The sequence below is a fragment of the Thamnophis elegans genome, chromosome 12 (assembly GCF_009769535.1).
Source record: "Thamnophis elegans isolate rThaEle1 chromosome 12, rThaEle1.pri, whole genome shotgun sequence".
Lineage (NCBI taxonomy): Eukaryota > Metazoa > Chordata > Lepidosauria > Squamata > Colubridae > Thamnophis > Thamnophis elegans.
Window position 1 is genome coordinate 6,998,348 of NC_045552.1, and position 13,857 is coordinate 7,012,204.

At 45.0% G+C, this 13,857-nt stretch overlaps 1 protein-coding gene across 1 annotated transcript; it reads left to right on the plus strand.

The window, feature by feature from the left end:
• Window positions 1-5,025: 5,025 nt before the first annotated feature.
• Window positions 5,026-13,601, plus strand: LOC116515191 (phospholipase A2 inhibitor and Ly6/PLAUR domain-containing protein-like). The gene is made up of 6 exons (XM_032227094.1): window positions 5,026-5,048; window positions 6,255-6,373; window positions 8,408-8,524; window positions 9,476-9,634; window positions 12,076-12,216; window positions 13,358-13,601. Exons 2-6 carry the CDS (start codon window positions 6,319-6,321, stop codon window positions 13,570-13,572), a joined length of 687 nt encoding a protein of 228 aa, XP_032082985.1. The 5' UTR covers window positions 5,026-5,048; window positions 6,255-6,318; the 3' UTR covers window positions 13,573-13,601.
• Window positions 13,602-13,857: the final 256 nt, after the last annotated feature.

The following is a 13,857-nucleotide window of genomic DNA, read 5'->3' on the forward strand; positions in this document are numbered from 1 at the left end:
TCAAGAACCAGCCCGCAGTGCCTCTGCCAGCAAAAACGGAGCTCGCGAGGGCCGCGTGAGGCCTTCCTCAGCTTTGTTCTTGCTGGCAGAAGGTTACAAGAGGCCATCCTATCTGAAAATGGAGCTCACGAGGACCACACGTGGTCCCCCCGAGCTCCATTTTCACTGGCAGAGAGTTGCAGGAGGCTGTCCCAGCTGAAACCGGAGCTCTGGAGTCTGTTTTCACTGGCAGAGCATTCCAGCCGGCACAGGCGTGCCCCCCCCCAACACAAATGATGTCATGCTGGCCACACCCTCCGGACCCCTTCGAAGCCAAACACAACCCTGATGCAGCCCTCAATGAAACCGAGTTTGACACCTCTGTGTTAGAGTTACCAAGGCTGAGAAACCCTGCTCCAGATAGTTTTCGGATAACCAAACTGTACCTTTCTAACCTTTGGATGAACAGACAATTTATTCCTCATGCATGTCCAGAGACTAAAATAAAGAAAAGACAAGATCCACCTGGATTTTTAGAAGGAGTTGGTCAACCTCTGATGTAATCAAAGTCTTGCTTGGCAACAATGGCTATCCAAATTCTCCTGGGAAATCACAGATGAGTGGGATAGTCACATTTTTTTTCCTATAACCTATCCTCCATATCCTGAATAGCAGAAAATGTGATTATAAGGGTTGGGAAAAAGGAACACGAGATTAATCTCGTGGCTAATAATAAAAATATTATAAATAAATCAATAGAAGTAATTCATGACTGCCAAGTTTCTGTTCCATTTGGGCGTTTAAGATGATTTATAACTGCCTTTCATGTCACTCTTATCAGGGTAAAACAACAGTACTTCCCATATATGGCAGAGGACTTCTCAATCTTTCTGGGGCAAAGGATGAGCTTCATCTAACATTCCGTTGGGGGAGAAAGAAGTTAGAATTTGGAACGTCCAAATGAGTCCTGTCTCTATATTGCAGGATTTTTCAATACATAGCTGTGTGGAAGCATCACACGTGACAGAAGCAGCTGTAAGAACCTCAAAAAGCAGGGAAACCGACAAAGTTGTCCATGTGGCCTTCTTTAAGATGACCTCACTTCCAGCTAGAAGTTGGAAAGAGCAGACGAGGAGGCCTTGATTTCCTTCCTGGGGAAGTCATCAGAACTTTTCACCCTTCAGAGATTCACCAAGCCCTAAAGGAACTCGAATTGCCAAAATCAAATTCACAGGACATACAGCCCTCAAAGAAATAATCTTTCTTTCTTTCTTTCTTTCTTTCTTTCTTTCTTTCTCTTTCTTTTATTTTTACACACACAAAATACACACAAACAAAACTTAGACATAAACTACACTTACAGTGGAACTTTCCATTGCTTCTGATAGCAGTTTCAATTCTCCTTATGTTATTTCCCCTTCTCATATATTTCATTTGTGTTTCATCATTTTAACCCTCTTATTTTACTTATCCATTTGATTTACCTCTAATAAGTTTCATCTCTCTTGGGTGCATATATGTACAAGGTAATCCTCCTTAACTTCTATTTTTGGCCTTTATTGGCTTCTTTCCTCCATCCACCTATACCATTTCCCCCATATCTGATAATATTCTGTATCTCGTGAGGGTGATCTGGCTGCGGCATCTGTCACCCCCATTGATCGCCAGGGTTGATTCGGCTGATCTGGCTGGCTAGGCAGGTGTCCCCTTCTTCCCTCACCGCTCCATGTGCGTCCCTCCCGAAGCTGCACACTCGGTGGAAGAAGACGACCATCCCAGATAGAAGGAGTGTACCAATTTCCGGTCAAGGGTATACTGTCAGCGTTCCAAGTCTCATGTAGAATTAAATCAGAGTCCAAGGCAAAACGATCCTTAAAGTTCCAATTTAATAAAGCAGACATCTTAGCACATCTGTTTTAATCCCAATTCTGGAAATGACATCAGAATCCCACCCAGTTAAAAGTTCATGATCTTGTCCCCACACTCACAAATCCATCACATGGTCCAATCTTCTTCTTCCATGCTGGCGTCTCCACCCAGCTGCTTCCGGTCAGGTATAAAAGTGCAGAGACAAAAGATGACCTTGAGCTTCTAGAAAGAATGAAAACAATACATTCCACAATCCTATTCCTTTCTATTCCCCCCTCCCATCAACTATACTAATGAAACAGCATAATGAAATAAGAGAAAGTGTGGCAGGCCAAAATTCTAAAAAGAATATAACTGCGCTCCCCTGCTAGAATCACCAAACAAGCTGAAGGAAATTTCTAATGAACCAGTAGAACCACTTGCCTCCAGAAGTTGTGAATTCTCCAACACTGGAAGTATTTAAGAAGAGATTGGATAACTATTTATCTGAAATGATGTAGGGCTGTTTTCCTGCCTGAGCAGAGGGTTGGACTAGAAGACCTCCAAGGTCCCTTCCAACTCTGTTATTCTATTCTATATTCTGCTCGTACAATGACCTGGTTTATGCTGGGAAATCTAGGAGAACCCAGTATCAGAGACAAACTCTGAGGTGAGGAACATTCATTACAGGTATTTGTTGACTTAAAGCCTTTTGTTAATGGCCTTTTGAAATTACATCGCCACTGGAAAAAAGTGACTTATGACTGATTTTCACACTTATGACCATTGCGGCATCCCTGTGGTCACATCATCAAAATTCAGATGGTTGGCATTTGACATGTATTGATGTTGGTTTCAGTGTCCCATGGTCATACGTTCTACATGGGGCTACCCTTGAAAAGCGTTCGGAGACTACAGCTAGTCCAGAATGCAGCCGCGCGAGTGATTTTGGGTGTACCGAGATATACCCGTATTACACCTGTCCTCCGCGAGCTACACTGGCTGCCAATTGGTCTCCGAATTCAAGGTGTTGGTTATTACCTTTAAAGCCCTACATGGCTTAGGACCAGCCTATCTGCGAGACTGCCTACTGCCATACACCTCCCAACGGCCGATAAGATCCCACAGGGTGGGCCTCCTTCGGATACCGTCATCCGGACAGTGTCAGCTGGCGGGCCCCCGGAGGAGAGCCTTCTCTGTGGCTGCTCCGACCCTGTGGAATCAGCTACCCCCAGAGGTCCGGACCTTACCCACTCTCATGACCTTCAGGAAAGCCGTTAAAACCTGGCTGTTCTGGCAGGTCTGGGGCTGTTGACTTTAGTATTAAGGTCCAGCCCCGATTAGAGCGTATGTGTGTTGTGAATTTTAAACTATTTTTTTTACTTATTTTGCTTTTCTTTTTTTCTTCTTTCGTTGTAAGCCGCCCGGAGTTCTCCGGGATTGGGCGGCCTATAAATTTAATAAATGAATGAAATGAATGAATCATCTTTTGCGAATGTCTGGCAAGCAAAATCACTGGGGAAGCTGTTACTAACTTAATATGTGATTCACTTGACAACTGTGGCAAGAAAGGCCATAAAATGGGGCAAGATTCATTCAGCGACTATCTCAGTTAGCAGTGGCAATTGTGGGGTCAGTTATGGTTGTTAAGTCAAGAACTTCCTGTACAATAGCAAAACTGCAATAGATGGGACCAGTAGTCTCACTTCATAAGCTTGCTCAGAGGTAAGATTGGAACTTGGAGATGTATATATTTCTATAGATAGATGCTCAGGGCTGCCATTGTTAGTCTTCTGCTGGAATATGGGTGGGGTTTTTTTGTATCTATAATCAGACTAACTTAGCAAGAATTGTGTTTTGTTAGTTTTCAAGTTTCAGTAATGGTCTGGGTGAATCTTGGCCCACGCTAAGATTATAGTTGGGTTTGTAGCAGGCTGGATCACAATCTCATTTCAGCCTAGTTCCAAATTTTGTGTGAACTTGGATGGCCATGAAGTTTGTTGTTAGTTGCGAAGTCCTGTCCAACCCATCGCAACCCCATGGACAACATTCCTCCAGGCCTTCCTGTCCTCTACCATCCTCTGGAGTCCATTTAAGCTCACGCTGACTGCTTCAGAGACTCCATCCAGCCACCTGATTCTCTGCCGTTCCTTTCTTCTTTTTCCCTCCATCGTTCCCAGCATGAGGCTCTTCTCCAGGGAGTCCTTCCTTCTCATTAGGTGGCCAAAGTACTTGAGTTCCCTCTTCAGGATTTGGCCTTTTCAAGAGCAGTCAGGGTTGATCTCCTCTAGAACTGACCGGTTGGATGGCCTTGCAGTCCAAGGGACTCGCAGGAGTCTTCTCCAGCACCAGAGTTCAAAGGCCTCCATTCTTTGGCGCCTTTCTTATGGTCCAACTTTCACAGCCATACATTGCAATTGTGAAAACCATAGCTTGGCCGGGTGATGTCTCTGTTTTTCAATATGCTGTCTAGATTTGCTATAGCTTTCCTTCCCCAGGAGCAAGCATCTTTTAATTGCTTGGCTGCAGTTCCCATCTGCGGTGATCTTGGAGCCCAGGAAAACCAAATCTGTCACTACCTTCATTTCTTCCCCATCTATTTGCCGGGAAGTGAGAGGACCGGATGCCACGATGTTAGTTTTCTTAATCTTGAGTTTCTAGTCAACTTTTGCACTCTTCTTCTTCACCTTTAGCATCTTTAGTTCCTCTTCACTTGGAGAAAGCTACAGAGATGCTTTCCCCAAACACCATCACTCTACTTTCTACATCACAACCCAAGGATACTTCTAGGAAGCAGTAACTATTGTTTTGCAAGAATCCAATCCGGATCGGTTACCGGGTACCAGAGGCTTAGTCTGCTGAGGTTTCGGACTTGTGCTGAAGCCCATTCTCAGAGAACTTCTCTCTCACCAGAATGTGTGAGAGGCTCCAGTTCGAGTCCAAAAGCTTGGAAAAACGAAACCTCTGGTCCTGGTGACCAACCCAGTATGGATCCTGCAACGTTATCTTGAGACACGTATATTTCCCTTCACTCTTAAGAATCATCGTTTTGTTTGGAAGTGGCAAAGTCTAACCCCATTTGAATGCTACCAGGAACTATTTTGGCATGTCATTAGCTAATGAATAATTTCCCTACGCAAATCCATCATCAGGTCTATAAAAAGGGAAAAGAGAGGGGTTGGATTTGAAAGGATCGCATCTGCCGGATTTCAGATCTGTAGGTAAGTTGCGATGAATTTCTCTCTCTTTCAGCACAGAGGGTGGTCATCCACTCTCTTGTATTATTACTTTTCTCTCCTTGTGTCTGTTTTCCACATCCAGATTAGCACTAGCAATAGCAGTAGACTTATATACCGCTTCATAGGGCTTTCAGCCCTCTCTAAGCGGTTTACAGAGAGTCAGCATATTGCCCCCAACAATCTGGGTCCTCATTTTACCTACCTCGGAAGGATGGAAGGCTGAGTCAACCCTGAGCCGGTGAGATTTGAACCGCGGAACTGCTGATCTAGCAGTAGCCTGCAGTGCTGCATTTAACCACTGCACCACTACTTCAAAAGCTGCCAAATTATTTTGTAGGTGGATTTCTGAATCTGTTAGAGGCAGATTTCTAAATTTACTCGTGTGGGATTTTCAAACCTGAACTGGTCCAGGGCTAAATAAATGAGGGAAGAGAGTGAAAAGTGAATTCAGTGGGTTTGCATATTTCTCGCAGAAACAATAGAAAATGTAATGCTGGTTACATGCTGGGAAAGAATGGACAGACAACTTATTTAAAATATGTGGAAATTCCCCACCCTTCTTTATTGAAAGTTCCTGGAGCTCAGCACTCACAATTGGACTTTTTAAAACCTGGAAGCTCACGTTGACATTTTGCGCTAACCAGAAATGATTCAGCCAGAAATAGCAGTAGACTTATATACCGCTTCATAGGGCTTTCAGCCCTCTCTAAGCGGTTTACAGAGTGAAGTCAGCATATTGCCCCCAACAATCTGGGTCCTCATTTTACCCACCTCGGAAGGATGGAAGGCTGAGTCAACCCTGAGCCGGTGGGATTTGAACCGCTGAACTGCTGATCTAGCAGTAGCCTGCAGTGCTGCATTTAACCACTGCGCCACCTCGGCTCCTACCGAAATTATTTACCATGTGGCAAAGCAGGCAGATAATAAATTTTAGAAATAAATACATCTTCCAATCATACAAATAGCACTCATCTGCCCATTGCCAACCCTGACTTCTATTCTCCCAGTGATTGTGAAATCCTGTGGCACATTTTAAAGGTCACCGTTTTAATTCAAGGATGACTTAGTTATCACTCCTCTTGAACGTCTTCGTTTTAAAACCAACAGAAAGCAAAATCATACTTCTTTGTAAGATGAAAGGCCTGTTTTGAAGCCAAAGGATGAAATATGTGTTTTTTCACACAACAGAAACCATCCCCTCGTTGGAGTGGCTGCTGAATTCAGTTCTGTTTATTCTTCACCCCAAGAAATCATGAAGGGAGATTTCGTCCTCTGCCTTATTTTTATTCTCCTCCCTTGGGTCCACGGTGAGTCCTTTCAACCCTGAATTTTTGGGTTTGTGCTAGGCATGTGAATTCCTCGGCAGAGGGTTACAAATGGATTATATAGGCCTTAAGTAAATGCAATTCTAGCTTACGCCCTTTGTTTAGGGATCGTTTGAAGTTTCACAGGCACTGAAAAAAAATGTGATTTATACATCCAGTCCTTACACCTGTTCTGACCGAGGCTTCCTAAGAGCATGAAGCAAACTCCTTGTCCTGAAAAAGAAAACCCTTTTATTAATTGACTGTGAATTCTGCTCATTCACATCCAGCAAAGTCTTTTAAGGGAGGATTTACGGTCACAGACCTTATCGGGCTTGGAGAGCTGCCAGGCCGAGATCTGCAAAACTTGGCAAGGAGTCTCGGAGAGTCACAAATCAATTAAGCGAACTAATTGTCTTCTGCAAACTCCACTCCCCCTTCGCTCTTCTTTTATTTCCTCTGGGAGGGGCCATTCATCGTCCACCTTCACTCCCAAGTCGACCCCTGTTCTTTAGCTGTTCCCTTCGTCTGGCAACTCTGCACATGCGCACACTGGGAACAGGCTCCAGCTCTTCATATGCCCTACTGATCTCCAACTCTGAAGGCAGCTGATAACTGTCAGACGGCTCTGGCCCCCTTTCTGCCTCATCAGAACCTTCCCCAGACTCCAGGACTGGCCCATGTTCCTCCCCAACCCTCCTCACTGTCTGAATCTGCTGGCCGCTGGTGGGCCATAACAGCACCTACGGTTGCCCCAGCCTCCCCACAGTCACACAAATTTTGGGTGCACGTATTTTGCAAACGTTGCAGCCTTCCAGGGTAAAGTGATGCCCATTTGTGACCTTCCAAGGTGACTTCCGACAAGTGGTCAATAGGGGTTGTTGGGTTGACTGAATGGCCAGGTGATTCCCTTAACAACGGCAGTGGTTTGTCTAAGGACCGTGGCTAAAAGGGGGTGGGGGGAACGGCCACAATTTGTTTAATAACCGTCTTGCTTAGCAGTGGGAATTCTGGTTCTAATTGGGGTCGCAACAAGGGTGAGTTGTTGCCGGTTTTACTGCCATGCCCCTGCGCTGGTCAATGTAAATTGTCTGTGCACGCACAGTCACTATAAATCAAAAGGGCGGTGGCCCAGCAGGGGCAAGGGAAACCGGTTTGGGGGGGGGGGAACGTGGCAGGCCTGGGTTGCTGCCGGTTTTGCGAACCAGGCCTGAATTCCACTACTGTTTCAGCCGAACCAGGCCGAACCGGGAGCAACCCACCTCTGGTTCATAAGTAGAGGATTATCTGTGCCGTTCTTTTGTCCCTTGCTGTAGAACCGTCAGCTCATAATATAGGCAAACCCCAGGAGAGGAAGGAGGAAGCAAAAATTAGTGCGTGGAAGTTTTTCAGAGCTGCCTTCTTGAGTGGGCATTTCCAATTCAACAGATTAGCAGATTCGGAGAATTGGAAGGGACCTTGTAGGTCATGGAGTCCAACTCCCCCCTGCCCAAGCAGGAGATCCTACACCATTTATAGGTATAGGTATAGGTGCTTTATTTGTATGCCACCCTTTTCCCTGGGGGGACTCAGGGCGGCTCACAGCTCAGAGGGAAGGGAGGACAAACCAGATTAAACACATAAGACAATACATCGTTAAAAGCACAACATTCATACAATTCGGGCGGGGTTGAGGTCTTTAGCCCCAGGCCTGTCGGGACAGCCAGGTTTTAAGGGCTATGCGGAAGGTCTGGAGGGTGGTGAGGGTACGAATCTCCACGGGGAGTTCGTTCCATAGGGTCGGAGCTGCCACCGAGAAGGCTCTCCTCCGCGTGGTTGCCAGTCGACACTGACCGGCTGATGGAACTCGGAGGAAGCCTAATCTATGACAGATGGCAGTCCAAGCTCTTCTTGAAAACTTTCAGGGGTCCAAAGATCAAGGCGTCCTTGCATCTGGAGATGAGAAGCATCACATTCCCCCCACCCCAAAATAACTCTCTCTCTCTCTCTCTCTCTCTCTCCCTCTCCCTCTCGCTCTCCCCCCCTCTCTCTCTGCAGGAGCGGTAAATACAATCAATATGACCTGTGTTTCATGTCCTCTTGGAAGCCCCAAATGTGGACTTAATTGCACAAGTCCTGCAGCCTGCGTTGCTTTGACAGAAAGCAATACATTGGGTAAGAGTACTGAATCTCATTGGATGCCATGCGCATAGTGGTTAAGCTGCAGTAGTTAAGGTGCTGGCCTAGAAACTGGGAGTCTGTAAGTTCTAGCTCTGCCTCTGGGCTAATCACCAGGAGACTGTGAATTCTAGACCCTCCTTAGGCATGAAAGCTGGTTGGGTGACTTTGGGCCAATCACCAGGAGACTGTGAGTTCTAGTCCCTCCCTAGGCATGAAAGCTGGTTGGGTGACTTTGGGCCAATCACCAGGAGACTGTGAGTTCTAGTCCCTCCCTAGGCATGAAAGCTGGTTGGGTGACTTTGGGCCAATCACCAGGAGACTGTGAGTTCTAGTCCCTCCTCAGGCATGAAAGCTGGTTGGGTGACTTTGGGCCAATCACCAGGAGACTGTGAGTTCTAGTCCCTCCCTAGGCATGAAAGCTGGTTGGGTGACTTTGGGCCAATCACCAGGAGACTGAGTTCTAGTCCCTCCTTAGGCATGAAAGCTGGTTGGGTGACTTTGGGCCAATCACCAGGAGACTGTGAGTTCTAGTCCCACTTTAGGCATGAAAGCTGGTTGGGTGACTTTGGGCCAATCACCAGGAGACAGTGAGTTCTAGTCCCACTTAGGCATGAAAGCTGGTTGGGCGACTTTGGGCCAATCACCAACAGATGATGATCTAATCCTGAGTTAGGCATGACAGTCCGCTAGTAGACTTTGGGCCTATTGCCCTTGTTTAGCCCAATTCACAGGGTTGTTGTTGCGGGGAAAATAGGAGAAGGAAGGAGTATGTATTGTACGCTCACTGCCCAGAGTTATTTATAAAGTAATAAAGTCAGGATAAAACTCAAATAAATGGATAATACTCAGTAGAATCTTCAGCTAAGAAGAGCTGAGGTGTTCTTCTATCAAAGCTAATGGGATAGCTCTGTTCTTCTCTATCTGTTTTTCATTCATTCTTCCCAGGTGGAAATGTCAAACCCAGTGGATCATACCAAGGATGCATTGACCCAAAGGATTGTAGACCTCTGGCCTTCACCTTGACCACAGCTGCTGGACGTTACATCCAAAGCAATATGGCCTGTTGCTCAAAACCTCTGTGCAATGAAGGGTTAACTCTAACTGGTTGGTATTTCCTGGGCTTTGTTTAAAAGAGAAAACTATAACATAAGAATGCTATTCCTTTATGTAATCCTATTTAAAATATACATTGACAAGGAGGGGAAAAACAGAGAGCTTCTCAAGAAAGAGAAATCAAGTTTACAAAGCCTCTAAATTAATATTTGGAACAGATCAAAAGTAGTCTTATTAAAGCCACACAATCACTGACTTTCTATAGCAGGGATGGCTAACCTTTTCGGCACCGAGTGCATGCGCGCGCCCATCTGGCGTGCAACCTGGAAGAGGAGCTTCCCAGGGGGCGTGCACTCGCTGGAAAATGAACTTTCGGTTTCCGGCACACGCATGCACTCCGCCCAGCTAGTCTTCCGGTTACTGGCGCAAATGCTCCCTGACAATCAGTTGGCTGGCGCAAATGCTCATGCCAGAAAACGGAAGACCAGCTCTTCAGTTTCCGGCACTGCCGCACGCTCGAAGGCCAGCTGATCGTCACACGCATGCGCACCAGAAACCCAGAAGAGGAATGGGCAACACTGCCCGTGCCAAGCGACATGAACACTTTGGGCACTCGTGCCATAGATTTGCCATCACGGTTCTACAGGGAAAAGTAAACATCAGAAACGATGAAGATTTCTGTTACGCAGCTTCCAAGCAAATCAAAAGTCTAGTATTTCTATTCTATTCTATTCTATTCTACTCTACTCTACTCTACTCTACTCTACTCTACTCTACTCTATACTCTACTTTCTACTCTTCTCTACTGTACTCTATATTCTATTCTATTCTATTCTATTCTATTCTATTCTATTCTATTCCACTCCACTCCACTCCACTCCATTCTGCTTTTACTCTACTCTACTGTACTCTATATTCTATTCTATTCTATTCTATTCTATTCTATTCTATTCTATTCTATTCTACTCTACTCTACTCTACTCTACTCTACTCTACTCCACTCTGCTCCACTCAGCTCCACTCAGCTCCACTCAGCTCCACTCCACTCCACATTCTATTCTATTCTATTCTATTCTATTCTATTTTACTCTACTCTACTCTACTCTACTCTACTCTACTCTACTCTACTCTACTCTACTCTACTCTACTCTACTTTACAGTCTACTCTACTCCACTCTACTCCACTCCACATTCTACATTCTACATTCTACATTCTACATTCTACATTCTACATTCTACATTCTACATTCTACATTCTACATTCTACATTCTACTCTATTCTATTCTACTCTACTCTACTCTACTCTACTCTACTCTACTCTACTTTACATTCTACTCTACTCTACTCCACTCTACTCTACTCTACTCTACTCTACTCTACTCTACATTCTACATTCTACATTCTACATTCTACATTCTACATTCTACATTCTACATTCTACATTCTATTCTATTCTATTCTACTCTACTCTACTCTACATTCTACTCTACTCTACTCCACTCTACTCTACTCTACTTTACATTCTACTCTACTCTACTCTACTCTACTCTACTCTACTCTACTCTACTCTACTCTACTCTACTCCACTCCACTCCACTCCACTCCACTCCACTCCACTCCACTCCACTCCACTCCCCTCCCCTCCCCTCCACTCTACATTCTACATTCTACATTCTACATTCTACATTCTACATTCTACATTCTACATTCTACATTCTATTCTATTCTATTCTATTCTATTCTATTCTATTCTATTCTATTCTATTCTATTCTATTCTATTCTATTCTATTCTATTCTATTCTATTGGCTCATTCCTGACTAAATATTTACCTCTGTCTTAGGGACAATGGATTGTTGAAGAAAATGATCACTCGATGCTCTATCCTGGATTTGTCTAGATTCTTGTCATTACAGCCTTAAATCAGAAGCATAGGAACTTCTCCCAAAGATAGTGGGGCCTTAAGACAATGAGGACAGAGGAACTATCATTTTTAACTGTACAACGCAACACTTTTTGTGCCCAACTTCTAAGGAGGACAACTCTACCCTGGCTCTTGACCCAGAGGCCCAATGCATATCTGTTAGAAATTCTGCTGATGGACCAATGTTTAAACTGGGACAAAAAAGGGAGAAATTTAGAATGGAACCAGCCAACGCCCACTCAAAGTAGCCTATTCAGAGTTGGATGGATCTTCATTAAAAAAAAAAACCTTTACAAGTCAATGGAAAACTGGTTAAAATACAATAAGTGTAAGGGAAGGCCTATATTTTTGTAGCCAATAGTTGACTTAGTGGTGGTATAGGATGCCTCATGTTGCCTAAGGGTAGTATTGAGAGTATCAAAAGATTCAAAACGGTACCTGGCTTCAAGATCAAAACTAAGAGTGTTGTGTGATCATGGCAGCAATCCTGATTTTTTGCCATTGAATGTACACCCAAGAGATATATTCCTTCCCACATGGATGCTAAGAAATCTATCTTGCTTTACAGTTCCCCCAGTTGGTACGTTGGAAAACGGGGTGTTTTGCCCAGCCTGTGAAATCTACAATCAAAAGTCGTGTGAAAGCAAAAGTCAAATTGCCTGCAAAGGAATTGAGGAGAAATGTATTACGCTCGCAGGAGACTCTATCGGTATTTCTTCAATTATTTCATCACCCATCCACCCCTTTCCCAATATACTGGCTAAAACCACATCACAATCAGGGGTGGGATTGAAAAAGTTTAGCCACCGATTCTCTGCCTGGTTGATGAGTGGGTGTGGCCATGGAGGCGTGGCCTAGTCAGCTTCCTGCACCATGGCGGGGGGGCTGCCTTCCCCCGGGTTACGGAGGCCCCTACAGAAGCCAGAAATGGGCCCTGGTACTTCCGGTAGGCCCATTTTTCACCCTCCCCAGGCTGTGAAGGCTTTCCGTGAGCCTCTGGGAGGGCGGAAATACCCGAATCCCACCCCTGACCATGATCTTAAAGCATGATTGGCTCAGGAATTCTGGGAGTTAAGGTCTATAACGCAATCCTAAGTTGCATTAACAGAGGGATACAATCAAGCTCTTGAGGTACTAATACCGCTCTACAAAGCCTTAGTAAGACCAGACTTAGATGATTGCAACTGATTTTGTTCACCACGCTATAAAAAAGATGTTGAGACTCTAGAAAGTGTGCGGAGAAGAGCAACCAGGATGATTAGGGGGGCTGGAGGCTAAAACATATGAAGAACGGTTGCAGGAACCAGGCTAGGCTAGAGAAGAGAAGGACCAGGGGAGACATGATAGCAGTCTTCCAGTATTTGGGGGGTCAAGCTATTCTCCAAAGCACCTGAAAGCCAGGCAAAGAATAATGGATGGAAACTGATCAGGGAGAGATTCAACCTAGACATAAGGAGGAACTTTCTGACAGTGAGAATCATCAATCCATGGAGCAGATGTTGCCTTCGGAAGTTGTGGGAGCTTCATCCCTGGAGGCTTTCAAGAAGAGACTGGACTGTCATTTGTCAGAAATGGTGTAGGATCTCCTGCTTGGGTGGGGGCTTGGATGACCAACAAGGTCCTCTCCAACTCTGTTAATCTGTAAAAGGGCCATCGTTCCGCACACCCTGCTGAAGGGTAAAATAAAAGAATCTACTTAGGAAGTTCTGTGTTGTTTGATTCTCACATGCAAGACAAATACTCCAGAGTTGAACCTGTATGTGTGAACTAGATCCAATTCCACAATTCCCCATGCAAAAGTGATCCCCGTGTTTGCACAAATGTAGCTCTGCTTATTTCTCTCGTTGCAGATAAGTCTCCGAATCAATCCTTCGCCATCAAGGGCTGTGCAACCGAGAGTGCCTGCAGCTTGCAACAGAATGACCTGGTGCCATTTGGAGGGAAGATATATAAGCTGAGTGCGAAAGCAGCTTGCACCGTCAGCGGTGTGTGGTGTGTGATTTCTTCCTCAGGCCTCATTTTTTCATCCCTTGCTGGAGTCCTCTTCTTCCAGAGCCTCTTGTGAAGTCACCTGGTTCTTCCTCTGTACTTGATAAAAAGGCCAACGTCTGGATGGTCTCCAGAATTGCAAATAAAATTTTCAAGTTCTTTTAATCCATGAGGTCTAGTGGTCTTTTTCCAGTCTCTCTGACACCACATTTTCACTCCTCTCTTTTTCTTACAAATTCATTTTCTCATTCTCCCTACCCTTCGTTGGTTTAGCAAAGTGTCTATTGGATTATTGGAAATGATTGTTGTTCTTGTTGTTAGTTACAAAGTTGTGTCCGACCCATCGCAACCCCATGGACAA

Coding starts and splice junctions, on each gene's coding strand:
- LOC116515191 (XM_032227094.1), top strand. CDS start 6,319: ATGAAGGGAGATTTCGTCCTCTGCCTTATTTTTATTCTCCTCCCTTGG. Junction 9,635..12,075: donor TGAAGGGTTAACTCTAACTG/GTTGGTATTTCC, acceptor CTTGCTTTACAG/TTCCCCCAGTTGGTACGTTG. Junction 12,217..13,357: donor GCTCGCAGGAGACTCTATCG/GTATTTCTTCAA, acceptor CTCTCGTTGCAG/ATAAGTCTCCGAATCAATCC.